This window comes from Mobula birostris, chromosome 7, assembly GCF_030028105.1.
Source record: "Mobula birostris isolate sMobBir1 chromosome 7, sMobBir1.hap1, whole genome shotgun sequence".
In the NCBI taxonomy this organism is placed as follows: domain Eukaryota; kingdom Metazoa; phylum Chordata; class Chondrichthyes; order Myliobatiformes; family Myliobatidae; genus Mobula; species Mobula birostris.
The window spans coordinates 38,909,246-38,929,886 of NC_092376.1; the positions used below are offsets into that span (position 1 = coordinate 38,909,246).

The 20,641-nt window shown below is 40.2% G+C and overlaps 1 protein-coding gene across 4 annotated transcripts in view; it reads right to left on the reverse strand.

Annotated features, from left to right (window-relative positions):
• Window positions 1-19,550, reverse strand: part of rxfp2b (relaxin family peptide receptor 2b) — a 95,309-nt gene extending 75,759 nt beyond the window's left edge. For 2 of the 4 annotated variants that reach the window (XM_072264288.1, XM_072264286.1), the window contains exon 1: window positions 19,451-19,550. In XM_072264288.1, the coding sequence (XP_072120389.1) occupies window positions 19,451-19,541 (91 nt within the window). In that variant the 5' untranslated portion in view covers window positions 19,542-19,550. Of the gene's footprint in view, window positions 1-17,358; window positions 17,517-17,676; window positions 17,789-19,450 lie in introns of those variants that run through there. The other 2 variants (XM_072264290.1, XM_072264289.1) reach the window with 2 other exon arrangements.
• Between the last annotated feature and the right edge of the window lie 1,091 nt (window positions 19,551-20,641).

Sequence of the window (20,641 nt, forward strand, 5' to 3'; positions counted from 1 at the left end):
ATAGATCTATGCATACCTTTTTGTATCTATCTTAGTTTCCCATCTGAAGACTACATTTCTTGTTCTATTTATTTCTTGCTATTTATTTCACCCTCTCACACTCATATTATACAAGGAACAAACTAGGTAATCTGTGCAGTCATTTTCCAAGACAGTAGCAAGGCACTGGAACAGGATACCATTTCGTATGGTGAAAACTAATTCACAAGATTTCTTTAAACCAGAGCTTAGTAGGTCACGGTTTGTGTTGAAATCTTCTTTTACAAGGTTTAGTAACTGATCATGTTATCCAGACCTAAAAGGTTCTTGCAGATTAGTTTGGATTGCCAAGGAGATTGGAGAAGAATTTCCTATGGCTCAAGGACAGATTTTATCCTGTTGTTATAGGACTATTGAATGGTACCCCAGTATGATAAGATGGATTATTGACCTCAGAATCTACCTTGTTATGATCTTACACCTTATTCTCTACCTGCACTGCATTTTCTCTGTAACTGTTACACTTTATTCTGCATCATTGCTTTATCTTGTACTACTTCAGTACACGTTGAGTGAAGTTATCATCGAGAGGATAACTTTACTCATCTTCACTCGCTCCATCACTGAACTGTTCCCACAACCCATGGACTCACTTTCAAGGATTCTTCATCTCAGGTTCTCAATATTTATTACTAATTCATTTAGTATTATTACTCTTTAAAATTTTGTATTTGCACAATCTGTTTTCTTTTACACACTCATTGTCTGCACTGTTGGGTGTGGTCTTCCACTGATTATGGTTATTGGATTTACTGTGTATGCCTACAAGAAAACAAATCTCAGGGTTGTATATGGTGACATATATGTACTTTGGTAATAAATTTACTTCGAACTTTAATAAATTAATCTGTATGAACAGTATTATAACTGTACCTCAGTACATGCTACAATAATAAACCAACTCCAATTCCAGTCTTGACACTTCTGTAAGATTATTTGGCTCCAGTTAATCTGGAGTGTCTGTAATACGATGTGCCAGATATTTTAACTGTAGGATTAGGCTGGGTGGATCACTGTATTACGACCTGCCTGAAATTTTCATAGTTCACTCTATCTAAATGGTTTAGACTTCATAAAATCAAATTTTCGGCTAATTATACCCTGAATCAGAATCAGGTGTAATATCAATGGCATATGTCATGAAATTTGTTGTTTTGCAGAATCAGTGCATTGCAATACATAATGGTAATAAATATAGCCTACAATAAAAAACATATGTAAAATACAGAAAATTAAGTTAACTAAGTGGTGCCAAAGGTGAGGGGAGAAATATTGATTTAGTGTTCATGGGTTTATTGTCCATTCAGAAACCTGATGGTAGAAGGAAAGAAGCTGTTCCTGAAACATTGAGTGCATGTCTTCAGGCTCCTGTACCTCCTCCTTGATGGTAGCAATGAGAGAGGACGTCCTGGGTGATGGGTGTCACTAATGATGGATGCCAGCTCTTTGGTGGAGACTAGTGCCCGTGATGGAGCTTGCTGAATTTACAACTTTCTGCTGCTTTTTGCAATCAGCCCCTCCACACCAGACAATGATGCAACCGGTCGAATACTCTTCATGGTACATCTATAAAAATTTGCAAGTGTATTTGGTGACATACCAATTCTCCTCAAACTCCTAATGCCATTTGGTGCTGAAATGCTAATATGTTGGGCCCAGGATAGATCCTCAGAGGTGTTGACATCCAGGAACTTGAAACTGCTCACCTTTTCCCATTTCTGAGTGTGCATTCCCTCGACTTGCCCTTCCTGAAGTTCACAATCAATTCCTTGGTCTTACTGATGTTGAGTGTAAAGTTATTGCTGTGACTCCACCCAGCCAGCTAATCTATCTCGCTCCTGTACACCTTGTCATCACCATTTGAAAGTCTGCTAAGAATTATTATGTCATTGCCGAATTTATAGATGGTGTTTGAGCTGTGCCTAGCCACAAAATTGTAGAGAGAGTAGAGCAATGGTCTAAGCATGAATCCTTGAGGTGCTCCAATGTTGAATGTCAGTGAGGACTGTTGATTAGGACTGAGAGTATGATTGAGTTGAACACTGAGTTGTAATCTTAAACAGATGCCTGACACAGGTATTGCTGTTTTGGTTTTGATGGGTAGGTATTACCCTACCCATCAAAACTAAAACTGAACCTACCATATATTCATTCTAAATTAGAGATTTATTGTTCCCAGCATTCTGACCTTCAGTTGGACAAGCGAAAAGGGCACAAGCCAATCTCTGACTCTAGACTACCTATTTCTGTTCTTTGTCAATTTCAATTTACCCCCCCCCCCCCATTTATAATTGTTTATCTCTGTCTGGTTATCCATCTCTCACCAACTTCTTCCTTTCTGATTTAATTTATTGTCACTGATTGCTTTGCAAAGATTAAAATCCAGACTTGCTGCAAAACACAACCAGAGAAAATGAGGGAATGAAGAGATAATATTGCACACCATCAAAGCAAATAACTGGATAATTGAAAAAAAATTAGTAATTCACAATGAAGGATTCGATGAAATTCATGTACTCAAATTTCATTTCAGATACTTGAACACAAACTGCAAAGATAAAAAAAGGCATTAAGCAATGAGAACAATTAATGCCCTGAGGTGGTCGCCATCTCAATATGATTAAGTTTAATATTCAGATTTAGGAGAAGAATGGGTCAAAAACTGAAATAAGATCCACCATGCTGGCAGGAAAGCAGAGCTGGCCAAAGGGACGTGGCAAGTTAGGTGAACAGACTGGTCAATTTAGATGTGGCAGCAGATATTCTTTTGGAATGTACTAAACCTTCATAAGGGAGAGAGGCACAGTTCTTATGGGTGCCAATATTATGCAGATATCTCTAAGGCTGCTGTAAAGGCTGCAATCCTACAGCAGTTACGTTTCTGTACATACAACTTCTATACAAGTTTCAACTTCTTTTTGACAAGCAAAAACACGTGCAATGATTCCAGACCTCAACTCCAGCTGTTAAACCACTAAATTTTCTGACCTTTGGTTTTCCCAATCCCGAACCCTTTTCAGTCAAATACCAAGATTTCACATCTTGCCAGAACAAAACATCAAATGCAGTCCAGCTCATGGGCAAACAGGATTTATCAGACATCTGAGAGTTCTCTGAAGGGACATACAGCATTTACCATTGCAGAGTATACAGATTAATGAATAATAAGGCAGTAGGCAATGAGAACTTTATGTCTTCAATATTAATACTCAGGTGATAAAGATCAACATTGGTGCACCTCAGGGGTGTGTGCTTAGCTCATTGCTCTACTCTCTCTATACCCATGACTGTGTAGCCAGAGATAGCTCAAATACCATCTATAAGTTTGCTGATGATACAACCATTGTTGGTAGAATCTCAGATGGAGATGAGGGGGCGTACAGGAGTGAGATATACCAGTTAGTTGAGTGGTGTCACAGCAACAACCTTGCACTCAATGTCAGGAAGACCGAAGAGCTGATTGTGGACTTTAGCAAAGTCAATCTGAGGGAACACGAGCTAATCCTCATAGAGGGAAGAAATGGAGAGAGTGAGTAATTTCAAGTTCCTGGGTGTCAATATCTCTGAGGATCTAACCTGGTCCCAACATATCAATGCAGCTATAAAGAAGGCAAGACAGCGGCTATATTTCATTAGAATTTTGAAGAGATTTGGTTTGTCACTTAAAACACTCAAAAACTTCTACAGATATACCATGGACATCATTCTGACAGGCTGTATGACTGTCGCATATGGGGGGGGGGTGGCTACTACACAGGATCGAAGGAAGCTAAAAAAAGTTGTAAAATTAGTCAGTTCCATCATGCATACTAGCCTCCGTACTATCCAAGACATCTTCATAAAGGACCCCAGCATCCAGAACATGCCCTTTTCTCACTGTTACCATCAGGTAGGAGGTACAGAAGCCTGAAGGCAGACACTCAGCGACTCAGGAATAACTTCTTTCCCTCTGCCATCCGATTCCTAAATGGACATTGAACCTGTGAACACTACCTCAGTTTTTTTTATTATTTCTTAAATTTAACTATTTAATATAGCTACAGCACATATACTTACTATAATTCCTTTATCTGTTTTCTCTATACTATTATGTATTGCATGCTACTGCTTACTGCTGCCACTAAGTTAACAAATTTCACAACATATTAAACCTGATTCTGATTCCGCATTCTGCTGGTAAATGAAAACGTTGAAGACAGCATCAAATTTAATGAAAAAGAAATCACTTAATTGTAAGAGAATGTGTGGCAGGTCCGAAAATTTAATAGAATATAAAAACAAGATGTCCCTGAGATAAATTAGGAAGCAAAAATTAGAATTAGAGGCAAAACTTGCTGAAAACATAAAAGATAGTTTCCATAGATATTTTAAAATGTAAATGTTAGTCCTATGGATATTAATTGGGCCTGGAAGTTTAATGAAGAAAAATAATGAGATGATGGTTGCAGCAAATAGATATTTTACATCAGTCTTTTCTCTACAGCAGATAAAAATAGTATTTCAGAAATAGTTGTAAACTGAAAATACAAATGAAGAACTCAGGATACTGTAATTGCAATCTTCATGAAAATGTACTAAGGAAGTGGTAGTCATTTTCAGCCACCTTCAGGACTTTTGTAAAATTATAGCTCCTCAAAATTGCATCTCCAATCTCAACGAATAAAAATCTCTGGCTTTACTTTTGTTTCGACTATCGTTATTCAAATTATCTCAGCACTTACTGATATACTAAAATCGAATCATATGATTTACTAGCTCCAGTGACACACTTTTTGCGCGCATTTTCTAAACAGGTTAAATCTACTCGTTCACCGAAGGCTTTTCAGAATTCCTTAAAACCCTCGAAAAATTTTCCTTCTGTAATGTTATGAATGCTCTCAATGGGCCACAGGTTGGCCGTAAAAATCCGCAGGGTGGCGCTATTGCACTAGCTTCACAGTGACACAGCGGCAAAAAGAACCGATCAGCTGGGAAACCCTGCTATTTATACCCTACATTACTTATTCAAAAACGTTCAGACTCCAAGTTGCAAGATGATTATATAATTATATGTAAATAGATTTTAAATATCTTTCAGGAACTCCACGATTAAAGAAAACGGAATACGCAAATAATTTACAGCGGTCTGTACAGCATTCGGCAAATAAAACTACAGATGTTGGAATCTGAAACAAAATCACAAAGGAGCTCCTCCACTTGTAAAGGTGGGTCCTGATCCCAAATGTTAACTGGTTTCTCTTACCACAGTTGGTGTTCAACTGGCAGTTTTGCTAGTATGTTCTGTATTTTGTTTAACATATTGCCTTTCCCGTATACAAAATAAGAATTTATTACTGACTTGTAATGGGTGTAGGCAACGACCCATTCATGCAGGGCAAGCCCACACGTCTTCGTTGGATTTTCATTTCTTTCTTGGATTTAAAACACGTTGGGATTTTTTTTTGTTAAAAGCACAAAATGGCGTTTGTGGGATAATTGGAGGTAAATTTATGCATTCAGCTCCTGGCAGTAATCTGGTGGGTCCTGACGAAGGGTCTTGGCCTGAAACGTGGACTGCACCTCTTCCTAGAGATGCTGCCTGGCCTGCTGCGTTCACCAGCAACTTTTATGTGTGTTGCTTGAATTTCCAGCATCTGCAGAATTCCTGTTGTTTGCGTTTATCTGGTGGAACAGACCACTTGTTCAATTTTTACCATTATTTAAATCAATATAACTGATGTGCTGTCAATTCTAAACAGGGGTTCCATCAGCTTAGTATTCAGAGAGTAAGGAAACTTATTCTGTTACGTTAGTTGGGTATAAATCAATAAGACAGTTCTTTTGCTGTTCTTTAATTTGTGGCCTGGGATTTTTTTCTTCTATATAGGAGGCACAGGCTGGTCTTTTGACATCTCATGTGGAATAAAGTACTCCCTGAAATCTAGTGCTCTTTTATTACAGAACAAAATACTTCCACAAAACTTCTTCCTACTAAATAGATTAGTTCTGTCGGCATCATTAGTTTATTGACTACGTTACATGCATACTTAATAACAATGTGTATTAGAAGACGAATCCTATCTGTAGGCTGAGAATAAACGGAGAAGACATAAAACAAGTACAGAACTTTTGCTACTTAGGAAGCCAGGTGACATCAGATGGCAGGTGTGACATGGACATCAGAAGAAGAATAGGGATGGCAAAAGACACCTTTACGAGTTGAAGAGTATACTGACCAATACTAAACTAGGCATGTGAGGTGGTACACTTTGGAAGGACAAACTCCAAGGCAGAGTACAAATTTAATGGTAGGATACTTGGTACTGTGAACGAGCAGAGGGATCAGGGGGTACATGTCCACAGATCCCTGAAAGTTGCCTCACAGATACATAGGGTAGTTAAGAAAGCTTACAGAGTGTTAGTTTTCATAAGTTGAGGGATAGAGTTTAAGAGTCGCGGGGTAATGATGCAGCTCTATAAAAATCTGGTTAGGCCACAATTGGAGTACTGTGTCCAGTTCTGGTCACCTCACTATAGGAAGGATGTGGAAGCATTGGAAAGGGTACAGAGGAGGTTTAGCTGCCTGGTTTAGAGAGTATGCATTATGATCAGAGATTAAGGGAGCTAGGGCTTTACTCTCTGGAGAGAAGGAGGATGAGAGGAGGCATGATAGAGGTGTACAAGATATTAAGAGGAATAGACAGAGTGGATAGCTAGCGCCTCATCCCAGGGCACCACTGCCCAATACAAGAGGACATGGCTTTAAGGTAAGGGGTGGGAAGTTCAAGGGGGATATTAGAGGAAGGTTTTTTTACTCAGAGAGTGGTTGGTGTGTGGAATGCACTACCTGAGTCAGTGGTGGAGGCAGATACACTAGTGAAATTTAAGAGACTACTAGACAGGTATATGGAGGAATTTAAGGTGGGGGGGTATATGGGAGGCAGAGTTGAAGGGTGGGCCGAAGGGCCTGTACAGTGCTGTACTATTCTATGTTCTATGTATGTTCTATGACAACCCGCCTCACAGTACTGAAATGTTACATTTATCCAGTTATGTTATATGGCTCAGAATGTTGGACAGTATCCAGTAACATGAGGACATGAATTGAAGCAGCAGAGATGTGGTTTTTGAGGAGGATACAAAGAATGTCATGGACAAAATGAATATCTAATGAGGATGTCATGAACAGAGCAAACACAAAACGAGAAATAATGTACGAGATCCTGAAAAGGCAACATAACTTCATCGGACATGTGATTAGGAAAGAGGAGTTAGAATGCACAGTAATTATGGGAAAGATTGAAGGGAAGAAAGCAAGAGGGAGGCAAAGACAAATGATGATGGAGACAGCAGCCAGAGAACTGGAAATGAATACCAATGAATTGATCCACTTGACCCGAAACAGGAGTGTGTGGGCCATGGCAGTCAAAGCTCAAACTGGGCACGACACCTGATGATGATGATGATGACGATGATTAGTGCTGTTAGAATAAACCTCAACATTTTTTAAATTAAGATGGACTCTGGTGAATTAATTGTGGGTTCTTACCCACTCTCTGCCCATACTCATTGATTTCCTTGCAGTTCAATTATATGTTAGTCTCTGCTTTGCATATATTCAATAACTCTGTAGTAGAGAGAGTCAGATATCCGAGACCCTAGGAAAGGAAAAAACTCCTCAACCTTTCTTTAAATAGGTGACCATTTATTTTAAAACCATGTCTCTATTTCAGGACATTTTCCTTTTTACAGATTGTTGAGTGGAAAGGAAGTGGAATGTCCTACCATGTCACTAAATAGAACATAGAACATAGGTACCTATAGCACATTACAGGCCCCTTGGCCCACAATGTTGTGCCGACCATCAATATTGTTACTTATATCGATGCAGAGATCCAAAAGGTAACTAAACATAGAAGATGTTGTTGCTGAAATGCGAGTAGTGAATAGAATAAGCACTGAGAGGGTGGTTATCCCAATAACCCTGATCCATTCATGATCCTGTCAGAGATATACCTTTACTTTGGATGGCAAGAAGTGCAGGAATTATGGAAATATTAAGCCAATGAAGATACTGGCAATATAATAAATATTCAGTTAACAAAATCATATAAGATAATTAGCTTACTAGTTTAGATAGTCTACAAAAATTAAATGTAGTCTTTTATTACTATGTACAGTATTTCCAAGTTCCTTGGACGAATCCGAGTTTCAGCCACAAAAGTCTGTAGATGCTGAAATCTGGATCGATGAGCAATCTCCTGGAGGAACACAAGAGGTGAAGCAGCATCTACTGGGGGAAAGGAATGGCTGACATTTCAGGTTGAAACCCTGTATCGAGTTTCCAGTTTATTATAAAGTTTAATTTCTCTTTCTAATACTTAACTGCATGCAAAGTTACATATATGTATTTGCATTTTATCGAGTGATGTTTAAAGAATCTTGTATGACTCAGCTGTTTGTGCCATAGGAATAAAGTTCATGAGCAAAGCTGTAGGCAACTAAATCACAAGTCATGAGGGAAGCTTTATGTTGCGTTTTGTAACTCCAAAACATGAAACTAATTGAAAGGAAAACAAGGGAGACGAGAATATGGACCTAACTCCGTTTTTATTCCATATCACACATATTACATAGTAACATCATGACATACACAATTCATGTATTGTTACATATAACCCATATGAATTATTTAAACAAAGAATGCTTAGTTAAACAATATATTTACAGTATTTAAATATTAGTGAAATATTAAAAGCACTACACTCCTCACCTTTCTACTCTAATAATTGACTCTGCTCTCCAAAGTTGGTCAATGTGTTATCTCCAGATGATATCAGATGCAATCTCCACTGTGTAGTAGAGTGGTCCAGTTTCTGTCCGTCCTGAGTCTTTTGAAGTACCCACTTTTCATCACTTCTGTAGTCCCTTGCCAGGACTGCTTGTCCAGGAGTGAAACATCAAACCTTCTTTTTTGAGGAGCCCTAAATTTGTCTCAACTGTTTGTCTTGCGTACTCCTTCTGAGATTTGGGTTTAGGAGATCAAGGTGTGAACACAAAGGTTGGCCAAAGAACAGCATAGCGGGTGAGTGTGCTGCATTGTTGTCGAGTGTGTTGCATTGTGTCATGCAAGGAGGAAATTGGTGAGCTTCTGGTTCAGTGTTAGTGTAGTGTGTTTTGCTGACAATGGTTGCAATGTGTTCTTTAGACTCTGGACCAACCTTTCCACCAAGCCATTTGTTGCTGGTGGTACGGTGGCATCCGTTAGTCACGTGAGACCATGGATCTGCGCCTGGAAGGGTTCTCCAGGGCGCAGGCCTGGGCAAGGTTGTATGGAAGACCGGCAGTTGCCCATGCAGCAAGTCTCCCCTCTCCACCACACTGATGTTGTACAAGGGAAGGGCAAGGGCCAATACAGCTTGGCACCAGTGTTGTCGCAGGAGTTGCCAGAGCGAGGTTGAAGGCAACGTTGGACTGCCTTAGGGACTCCAGCTCCGGATTTGTCATCAGGGTTTACTCCCAAAGCCTTTCCCATGAGTGGGTATGGCCGCAAGGCAGCGGAGGTTTGAAATCAGAGTTTTCCCTCTCTTAGATGGACTGCCTTCCCAAGCTGACGAGCTCCATCTACCCGAAGCACTGGTTTTAAGGCACCAGGACCTGCCTTCACCCCTTTTCCTGTCAGTAGAAACAGTTCCGCTGGGCTTAGAGGCTAAGCCACACAAAAAGGCCAGGAGTTGGACTTGGTTGTCAGAGGCTATTTGAGGTGCATGCCATGAGGAGCACTTTTAGGTGGCGCGAGCCTGCCCCCACTCACTCCTCGGCTTGTCAACCTTGGAACCTAGTGGTATGGTGCAGATGTAATATGTCATACTCCATTCATTTTTAGGAATGACTGAAACTGTTCTGCCACAATCTGTGGTCATCTGTCACCGACTAAGTGTTCTAAAAAGCCATTCCTTTGAAGAGGCTTCTCAATACATGAACAGTGTGCAAGGCTGTAGTGGAGGCTGGCCACTTTGTAGCTGCATCTACTTCTACTAAGAAATTTGTGCCCATGAATGGTCTGGCAACAGTCCTCTGCCAGGACAGTGCAGGCCATTCTCAGGGATGGAGAGGTGCTGCTCTCAGCATCTTCCAGACAAGTTGGCATCCTGAACAATGCATGGCAAATTGCTCAATCTTCTGATCTATCCCAGGCCACCAGAGAAGCTTCAAGCCAATGCTGCCTAGATGACCAGCATATAGCCCCTCCAACACTTCAGCTCTCAGCTTGCATGGAACAACTTTCAATCCCCCACATAAGGTAGCCCCCATCAACGGCAAGTTCATTTTGACACTCGTAAAAATGGGGGAACTGGAATTTCTGCTGCATATTCCAGCCACTTTGGGTTGCCATGTGGACTTGAGACATTGTGGAGTATTTTTTAATTTCCCTTGGATTATCTTTGCTGTCATAGGGAGACATTTGATTTGCATTAGGGAAAATATGTCAACAGGAGTGCCCTCTTTTGTAAATTTTTCAGCTATTTCCTTTTCCAATGGTAAACAGGACAATCCATCAACACTTCCATGATTAGTCATCCTCTTGAATTCAATCTTGTAATTGTGTCCTCCAAGAAACAGAGCCCATCTCTGCATTCATACTGATACTGTTAGTGGAACACCCTTCTGTATGTTGAAAATGGACACTGGTAGTTCATGATCAGTAACGAGGGTAAATTCTCTCCCATAAGAGTTCTGGTTGAAACATTTTACAACACAAATCCAGACTCAAGTCCTTTCTGTCAATGTGTGCAATTTTTTCTCTGCAGTAATCGGGAAGCATGATGCAAAGGCTATAGGGCATTCATTTCCATTACTCATAACGTGACATGACTCACCTACAGTATACTGTATTATAGTGCAAGGTGTCACAGGCAAACTTCACAGGCGATGTGTATCTTAATGTGCGAGTACAATGCCTGATGTCATCATTTCCTTTACCTTTTGGAAAGCCATCTCACACTGCTTTGTCCATTGCCATTTTCCCTTGACCTGTAGTAATGAGTTGAAGAGGTGGAGCACAGTAGCCAGGTTTGGCGGAAACCTGTTATAGTGATTGACAAACTTTAAAGAGGACCACAACTGTAACACGTCCTTTGGCCTTGAGGAATCCACAACTGATTGAATTTTTTTCCAGCACACTTGTGTAATCCTTGAGTATTGATGATGTGACCACAGTAAGTGATGCTTGGTTTAAGGAATTCACACTTGTTGCGTCATGCTCTGAACCCATAATCTTATCATCTTTTCAACACTGTCTTGAAATTTTGGAGATGTTATTTGTCATTCTTACTGGTAACATTGAGGTAATCCAGATAATACTGAGTGCCTGGGCAGCCTTGCAGCACCTGGTCCATGGCTTTCTGCCACAGTGCAGGCGCAGATGCTACTCCAGCAATAAGCCTATTATAGTGATAAAGCAATGTGTGAGTATTTATGGACTCTTCTTCCATCCCCATCAGTAGGTAGGCCTCAGATAAGTCCACTTTGCGGAAGTGTTTTTCTCCAGACAGGTTTGCAAAGATGTCCTCTATCCTGGGCAGATGGTATTGATCTACAGTCAGTACTGGGTTGATGGTGACCTTAAAATCACCACAGATCCTGACACTGACAGACCCATTATTTTCGGCCTCTGGGATGACTGGCATTGCCCATGGGATCCTCTCAACCATGGGAAGAATTTCTTCAGCCTCCATGTGATCTAGCTCAGTGGTTACTTTATCACGGAAGGTATAAGGAACCAGACGAGCTTTGTAAATCTTGTGAGTAGTATTTTTATTTAATTCTATTTTGCGCTTGATATGTTTGAGTTTTCCAATGCCATCCCTGAGCACTGTTGTGGCATCATCCAGTATCTCCCTTAGCTCCCTTTCAGTTGATTCTATTACAGGGGATGTGGCATGCAAATGGTGGATGGATCGCCAATCAAGCTGCAGTTGTCTTAGTCAATCCCACTCCCATAATGTTGGCCCTCCTGTTTTTACCACAGAAGCCCAATGTGTCTTGTTGGTTGTTGTATCTCAGCATTACAAATGTCATTCCTACAGGAGTCATCTTTTCTCCAGTATAAATTCTTAGTTGGATAGCTGCAGGCTTCAGTTTAGTACCTTTGAAATGCTGTTCAAACACATTTTGTGTAATGTCTGAAACAGCTGAATCAGTGTCCAATTTCATTTTAATTAATTTGTCGTCAACTTCAGGTGTAAGCCATATTGCAGATTAGTGCTCAATTTGAAACAGCACCAGGACTTCTTAACTTTTTCTGTTCCCACTGCAGTTCATTTAATTTTTTCCACACAATATGCTCTTTGTATGCGTCTACTTTGTTGCATTTCCTGCAGGTTTCAACTTTAAGCCTGCATTGGTCTGGTGTATGTGACCCTCCCACAACGGTAACACAAATTGTTCGACCAGCCAATTTCTGTTTAGACATTGCAATTTTGTTCACGCTCACTTTCATTCCTGACTGCAACTCAATTCCACCTGTCTACTGTTTCCACTGATACAGCTATTTCAACTGTTTTTTTAAAATGCAAATTATGCTTCAGTTAGGAGCCACTTTTGAATGCTTTGTTGTAAGATTCCATAAATGAAACAATCTCTCAGTGCGTCATTGAACTTATTACCAAACTGACAATGCTCAGGCAATATCATCAGTTCAACCATGCAAGCTGAAATGGACTCCCCTCCTTTTTGATTCTGCTTAAGAAACCTAAAGCATTCTGCAATCAGCAATGGTTTTGGTTCTAAATTTTCCTGCATTATCATGATATTAACAAAGCTCATTTTGACTGGCTTGGTTGGAGCATCTAAGCAAACTGTATGCCTTTAAAACCAATGCAGTCAGCAAAATTGGCACACACTTCTCATTGGCTATTTAATTTGCTCAGTATTCATGAGCCAGTTATCCATTGTGTAATCAAACATGTCAATCTTTCTGGTCAGCCATTTCTGCTCTTTTTTCTTATATGATTATTATTACCTCATACTCACTGTTTATGAACCTGTGAATTTGTCTTTCCTTTTGCAAAGTTAAATGTGCTACTCCAGAGGAAAAAAAAATCTGCTATGCTTTTTTAAACTCAACCTTTTTTCACTGTGCTCTTGTTTAACTTGAATGTCACAGTGCACTTCAACAGGTACTGTAGGTGGCCATCTCGAGTTTATTTTAAAAATACCTCATTGTCACTGTTGTGTTTTGTAACTCCAAAGTATGAAACTAATTGAAAGGAAAAAAGGCAGCTAAGATTGCGAGTCTAAATCCATTTTTACTTTAAGTAAGGCAAACACGTAATTTGTGGTAACGTCATGACATATACTATTCAGGTATTTCAACATATAACCCGTAATGAATTATTTAAATAACAAAAGCTGGTTAATCAAGCAATATATATTATTTACAACATTATTCAAATATTACTGAAATATTAAATATACAACATTTTAGGCTACCAATGACAAGTCTTATAAAACACTAGATAGAAATGAAACTAAAGCAAAATGCTGCTCAAAAGGTTTCCCACAGGAAATGTCATTTGCCATGAGAAGGTGTTTCAAAAGCTGTGAGCTTCTTCAAAGCTAATTGCTGGTTTTGGTTTAGTTTGTTTCTGCTTGGGCAACTGTTTGTAATTCCTTTATGCTATGTGTTGAGTTAGTCTCAGAGGAACTAGGATGCAAGAGAACTAACTTTTATCATTTTTAATGTATCTTTAAATCAGAATCACTTTCATTACCACTGACATATGTCATGCAATTTGTTGGTTTTGTGGCAGCCATATATTGCAAGACATTAAAAAGTGGCTATAAGTTACAAAAGTATAAAACAAATAGTACCGAAGAGGAATAGTGAGGTAGTGATCAGAACGTTTAAATGGAACTCTTTGCTGATTCATCATTTTCTGTTTGAGTTGATCAGACATGTAATTTACACTTATTAGTTATGAATTTCAAGTGCAACACTGGGGTGTAATTGGTTTACTTGATGCAAGTCTGTTCATGTACATTTAGGTTGCAGAGTTAATGATTTGATTATCTGAAAGAACCAATTTATTTTCCACAGTTTTGCTCATTGGCTTGGGAAAGTAAGTCCTGAAATGAATAAGAATCAGCAACCCAGAAGGACTGAAATAAAAAGCAGCAGGGTTAAACAGGGAGTTGAAGTATAATGGGAATTAGCAGGAAGTTCAGGAAAGTTTGATTGGCTGTAAAATTACACTGGGGTGATACAGAATATAGGAAGTAATATCGACAACAATGAATCTCGCAAAGAGCTGGCAAAGAAATATGAGCTAAGCTCATACATTTGCTTAGGAACTTAATTGAACACAAACTGATATCCTTGGGTGCATCAGATTAGCTCTTTATTTGTAGAGTCAAAAATATCTTATCAGAAAGAATTAATTTCCTTTCAAAGCACTCGATTATTTCAATTCAGTATTTCTGATTTGAGGGACAAAAATAATATGCTCAGAAGTCAGCTTAGACTGAATCAGTTTGAAAGCTATCCTTGTATAGGTACTTGGACATAAATATTTCTAAACATAAGTAGTTAGACTTATTTTTTATTTAAAAATCCTACTTTTCCTTCAGTTTCACAGAGAATTGCTGGCATTTACTGTCATAAATGTTAGCAAGTATGGGACTCACATGCATTCGCAGAAGTCTCAGATTTGCAGGGCAGGTCACCCTAGTGGTTTCTCAGCCTCACTGGGACACTGAATCCTACGTGAGCCCAGCAAGAGAGAATAACCTTACTGAACTCCCCACAGGTTTGCTGGTGAATCTAAATGCTAACTTCCTATAAAGTTAGGACAGGAGCAGAAACAGCATTTTAGATGACAAGAATCTTACTTTAACTTTTAAATATATTTAACTATTTTAAAGCATTTTATGAATTTTTAATGTGAACAATTTGGTCATCTACTATTTTGCTTAAATCACTTAATTGCTGTTTAATAACGGGCAGCATGATGCTGCAGCAGGTAGTGATGCTGTCTCTCAGCTTGTGACACCTGGTTCAAACCTGGACTGCTGTCAGTGCAGAGTTTGCGTGTTTCTCCCCTGTGGAGTTTCCCCAGGTGCTTTGATTTTAAAATAATCTTTTCCTTTTTTAGATAATGACTGAATTTCAATGTACTACTTAGAATTATATTGATGCTTCACAGAAAATCATATTGTGTTTTATACCACAGAAAATGGCCAATTTGATGTGCCCAGCATATGCCTTCTCCAACCTTCCTTGCCTTTATTCCGACAGTTCTATGGTTTTCCAGCACTTGAAATCTGATCTTGTCATTATGTGCCATGCTGTTTGATGTAGGTGATTATGGTCTCATAACCATGATTATTCTTAACAATTTTTTCACAGAAATGGTTTGCCATTGCCTTCTTCTGGGCAGTATCCTTACAGGATGGGTGACCCCAGCCATTCTCAATACTCTTCAGAGACTGTCTCCCGGTTGTCAGCGGTCGCATAACCAGGCGCTGTGATATACACCAGCTGCTCATACGACCATCCACCGCCTGCCCCGTGGCTTCACATGATATGGAATTGGGGGGGGGGGTGGTGCTAAGCAGGTGCTACACTTTGCCCAAGGGTGAACAGCAGACTAGCAGAGGGAAAGAGCACCTTACACCTCCTTTGGTAGGGACATATCTCCACCCTGCCACCCAGTAGGACTAAACATCTATTTTTCTTTAAAAAAACATTAGGATGAACATGTTTGAAAAACCTTCCATCTACAATGGAAGCATAGCATGTTATCTGATATACCAATATCAGTGCATTAGGGATAAAAGATTCTAAGCTAAGCAGGTTACATCAGAAGATCTTAAAAACATTAAGGCTGTAAAGATTACATCCTTCATCCTAACTTTCACTAGTTTCCTTCACTGTCTCCCTTTCTCAGTACCGTCTATCCTTCCTTCACCTGCTTATTTCAAGACTCTATTCTTGCCACTCTGCTTCCTGGGTCCTATGCCAGAGGGTAGCAATGATTCCCTGCTTTGTGATCTCTGCTTTATGTAAAAAACTGCCTTATTTCTAAACACCTTTTCTTCTGAAAGTATTGAAGTTCCCATGCACAGTAGTTTAGCGGCTAGCCAGTGGTTTATCCTAAAAGCATGTTAATGCTTGTGGCTGCTCCCAGCTCATATTTGGACTGTGTTGGTTATTGAAAGACAGTCACTGCACATGTGACAAATAAAGCTAATCTCTTAATTTCTCCAATAAAATTTCTGACCTGACACAGTAGCCAGGTCATTAATGACATCCCATATGATTGTGATAAGTTTCTATATCCCTCACCTTTTATTGAAATATTTCTCCTGAGAACCCATGTTCTCCTCACCAGGGTAGTACCAGTTTTAGCTGGTCTAATACCTTCCTGTAATAGAGAATCAGCTGTAACTCCCCACACTGTTACCAATGATACTACATGTTATCCAGTGTTACAATTGGACACTTTTATTTCCCATCTATGTACTGCCCCCCAAAATATCGTCTGAAATCACTGGCAGTGTCCTCTAGTTCACAGGCCAAAACTCTTCCATCGCCACCTCGGCTTACCCCTTTCCTTGTATACAAGTCGACATCCGGTAACTGTGTTGACAGAGTTCTTCCAGTGAAACACTGGAAAGAGCAAAATCCTGAGCTGAGTTCCTGCCAATATCCCCGACTGCTAGAAACTGGCTGCATGCCTCTCCATGGCAACAACTGGAAAACGAACCATGCTCTTTGCAACCAGTTGGAGACCAACGCCATCGCAAAGATGACACCATAACACCAGTCTGCTTTACTGGTCAAGTTCATGCCCTGCCTATTCTAGTCTCCACATTGCAAACATACAGCGCTTACATAACATCCGTGTTAAGGGAAATAGGTCTGGGATCCTTCATTGAAACAGTAACTTTTTCTCTTCACTGATGCATCCTGGTCTGCTGAGAGTTTCTAAGGTTTTACAGCTTTCATTTAGTCTCAGATTTCCAGAATCTGCATTTTAAAAATTTCATCTTCTGATATTCTCTCCAGCCCCCACAATTTTTGCACCCTCCATTAATTTAAGCGTCATCCAGGTCTCTGCTATCTGCCACGGAACGGCACCGACTCCCAACCCCCATCACTTGCCCGAATTCACCACCTCTCAGTTAAATACTTTGATTTTATTTTTAAAAAGCATGCTGGTTTTCAAATCAGGATAGGACCCCACCTTTTCTTTACCAGGGAACTTTTCCTCCCCTCAGCCGTCAGATAAACGAACATTCCGCTAAATTCGCCCTCTCCATTACCCTCACATTTACCATCACGGACATCGGCGGCCGGACTTTTTTCTTCAGCAAAACTTCAGCATAACTCCAAATTTTCCATTTCTGCTTTACATCTTTTTACTCGTTTACTACAACAGGAACGATGGTCAAAGGAGCGTTTTTCGATAGAGCGCTGGCAGCAGGGCAGTCCCGGAAGCAGCTAACCTGGTTTGAAAAGCAACAAAGCACCTAATTCTTACCAGACATCGAGGAACGTCAGCCAAGAATATAAAGTCAACATTGCATAGTCACAGTTAAAAATGCCTGCATCGCGTATCCTGTTGATTTCAATGTCCTATTTTTAGTTCGTACCGAAGGTGGAAATGTAACATCGGAAGCAGGACTGAAGTGGAGCGAACTTTGGATCGCACGTCCAGGCACAAGCTCATTGCAGCTTTATCGCAACATAGTACAACCGAGGTCTGTTAATTGATTACGGGGCCAACGTAACTCCATCCTAGACACTGTAAAGCAAACACTAATATGAAAGTCAAATCGTGGTTAGGACACCTAACAATTGTAGGTTCGGAGGTCAAGGTTAGTGTTAACAAAATAAGAATCAATAGAGCTAGGAAAACCAGGCAGGATCGGCAGATTGGGCAATTTTAATATTAACACTGAGGTTAATATGAAAATAAAATGCAACTCCTTTTGAACTTCTGGGAGGACAGATACAATATATTCAAGTGGCAGAATGTTGCGCATAAGTCAGTAGCCCTGACTTTAAGTTATATTAAGCAACAAAAGCTGCCATCACCAGTCGCCGGAGACACATGGAGCGCGTCACGTTGCCAGGTTCAAAATATTCTTCCAAAGTGTTAGACAAGCCTAATGATAAACAAGAAGCATTTTTGAAAGAAGAGGCGAGAACGGAAAGACGGGGAGAGAGTCGAATGAGTGATGACAGGATTTTTAGGTACAAGAAAAGACAGGTATCCGTTGCAAGGAGTCATGGGAGCGGAATGTCCAGTTTGGATTAAATCAAAATATGCAACGCGCCTTTCAGCAATCAACTCGCTTTTCCAGATCAACAAATGTAGAAAGTAATTACAAGATAACAAAGATCGTTTTTCAAATTAACTGAACAACGGTCACGAAACGTCGCTTTTTTGTGGCCAGCCGCCCAACAATATTTAACATTCAAATTAAAGAATAAGATACCTTCGGACATTAAGTGAACCACATTAGACTAAATGTTTTAAAGAAAATCTTCACAGAAGCAAACCTGCATTTTTTGTTTTCTGTCGAATGCAAAGCACAATCGAATCAAGGCAGTTCGGTTGTTTCCTCTACTGCGCGTCAAACTATCAGAGCAAATGATTGAATGGCATGTTTTAAATAGGATCAAGGAAAAGTCAACGATTGTGACATCCCTGCCTCCTTCCGGGAACTTTTCGTTTAAGGTTATCACTTTCATTCAGTTAGCTACGGTTGATGAAAAGGTCAATTAAAAGTCATTAATCTTTAGCAATCTCGATTGACACTGTTGAACTGGGGAGGTGGGAGAACGCCACGGTGAAACTTAAATTTGGGAAAATAAAAAAAAGTTGACTGATTTGGGTTTATATAAACATTTACTCCAGAAAATAAATGTACTTGAATCTTATCGTTTGGCTAATAAGCAACACTTCAATTTTCAAAATTAAGCACCACATCACACATCGATCATTTAAATCCACCCTTGCCCACATCTTAGATCGACGCTACAGTTCGAGCGAATCGATCCTCACCATAATCTATCCTTATCAGATGTGTTGTCTGCTCCATAACTAATTCCGATCGGATAGCATGTCATCCATAACCAATGTTGGCCCAATACTGCCGCTGGTGTTCCTTCCAACCAAACCCCAGGTCTCGTCACTACAGCCTTTTGCGAAGGACAAAGCGCGTTTTCTACGTGGCTTAGCCACCTTAGATTTTTTTAAAAAGTCTATCATACCATACTACTACTGCGGCTTTCACAATGGGCCATTTCTAATATATTTGAACAAAATGGTCCCGCTTGCCAGTTATTTAAAAATTAATACGCAGGAGCAACAGACACATCAGTAATGTAAATCAACCGCAAAACGCGGGAAAGTCTCACCGTTTAGTTTCCCGAGTACTAACAGGCATGGCAGTATCATCGCGGTGCGGGCATGAGCCAAGAGCGAGGAAAGACTCGGTGGGCTTCGCATCCTCTCCACTTCACATCTCCCGGTTGTGCTAATGAAGCGGGAGCTCGACTCTGCGCAGGCGCTTGCTCCGGAGTCGGCAGAAGTGAGGTGCAGCGTAATAAGGAGCTATATATAATATATTTTATTATAAACGATCCAGGTGACCTAACCAGCTGCAAAAAGAACTACCCATTGTGAACTGCTTGGAGGTCAGAAATAGTTGGGGTATACGCTCGTTGTGAAATGGGGCGAGGGAGACAGGGAGTGACCATTTAATCTCTGGCACCAAAAACAAAGGCTGTCCGGTACTTGGAGACTGGGGAAAACTTATGCTGATCGGCGCTAGTAGTTGCAGTTGATGCTCATAAACCTGCGACGAAACAACTGCAGCAAATTCAAACACGGGAAACGCCGAAGTCTCCAAAGCAGTTACCGAGCAATTGATTGAAGAGTCGTAGAATGTACCGATTTGTGTGGAGTCTCAATTATTAGTCCGCAATGTACATGTAAACACTTTGTTTTAGAAATGGCGCGCGTCTACACACGACTCAATATTATATCATCATTGTGATACGCATCATTTTTTTAAACCCAAATATGAAGTGTCGGATTAAATTTTGAGTCCTGAGTATGTATTCACGCCAGTCACTCTAATTTGCTGCAGAAAATTTCAGGTGATAGTGAACGAGGATTCTGTAATAAGCCTTTTTGTGCAGAGTGATACGTGTCCCCGAGTGACTTTCTCCTGTGTCTTGCAAGGTAGACTTGAGATGAGGCAAGTTGCTTTAATTTAGTGAAGCAGCTATATCACGGCAAGATTTAGCGACTGTATAACGATCCCTTCTCAAAACTCCAAAATGATACACGGCGCAAGTTGTTTCTTTCATAAACCTGCCGCATACCTATGAACGGACTCCTGAAACCGGCACATTGTTTCCCAGCTCTGTCACAGTGTGACATTACAAGGGGATGGAGGAAAAGTTTTAAGAAGAAAAATAAAGGCGATGGGCCAATGAAAGCTCAAAGTGGAGAAGTGGCTTTGGAGAAGTACATCAAGATCACTGAAAGCCCCATTAAAGAGTGGAAGGAGTGAGGTACCTCAAGAATGTCACAGCAGTCCA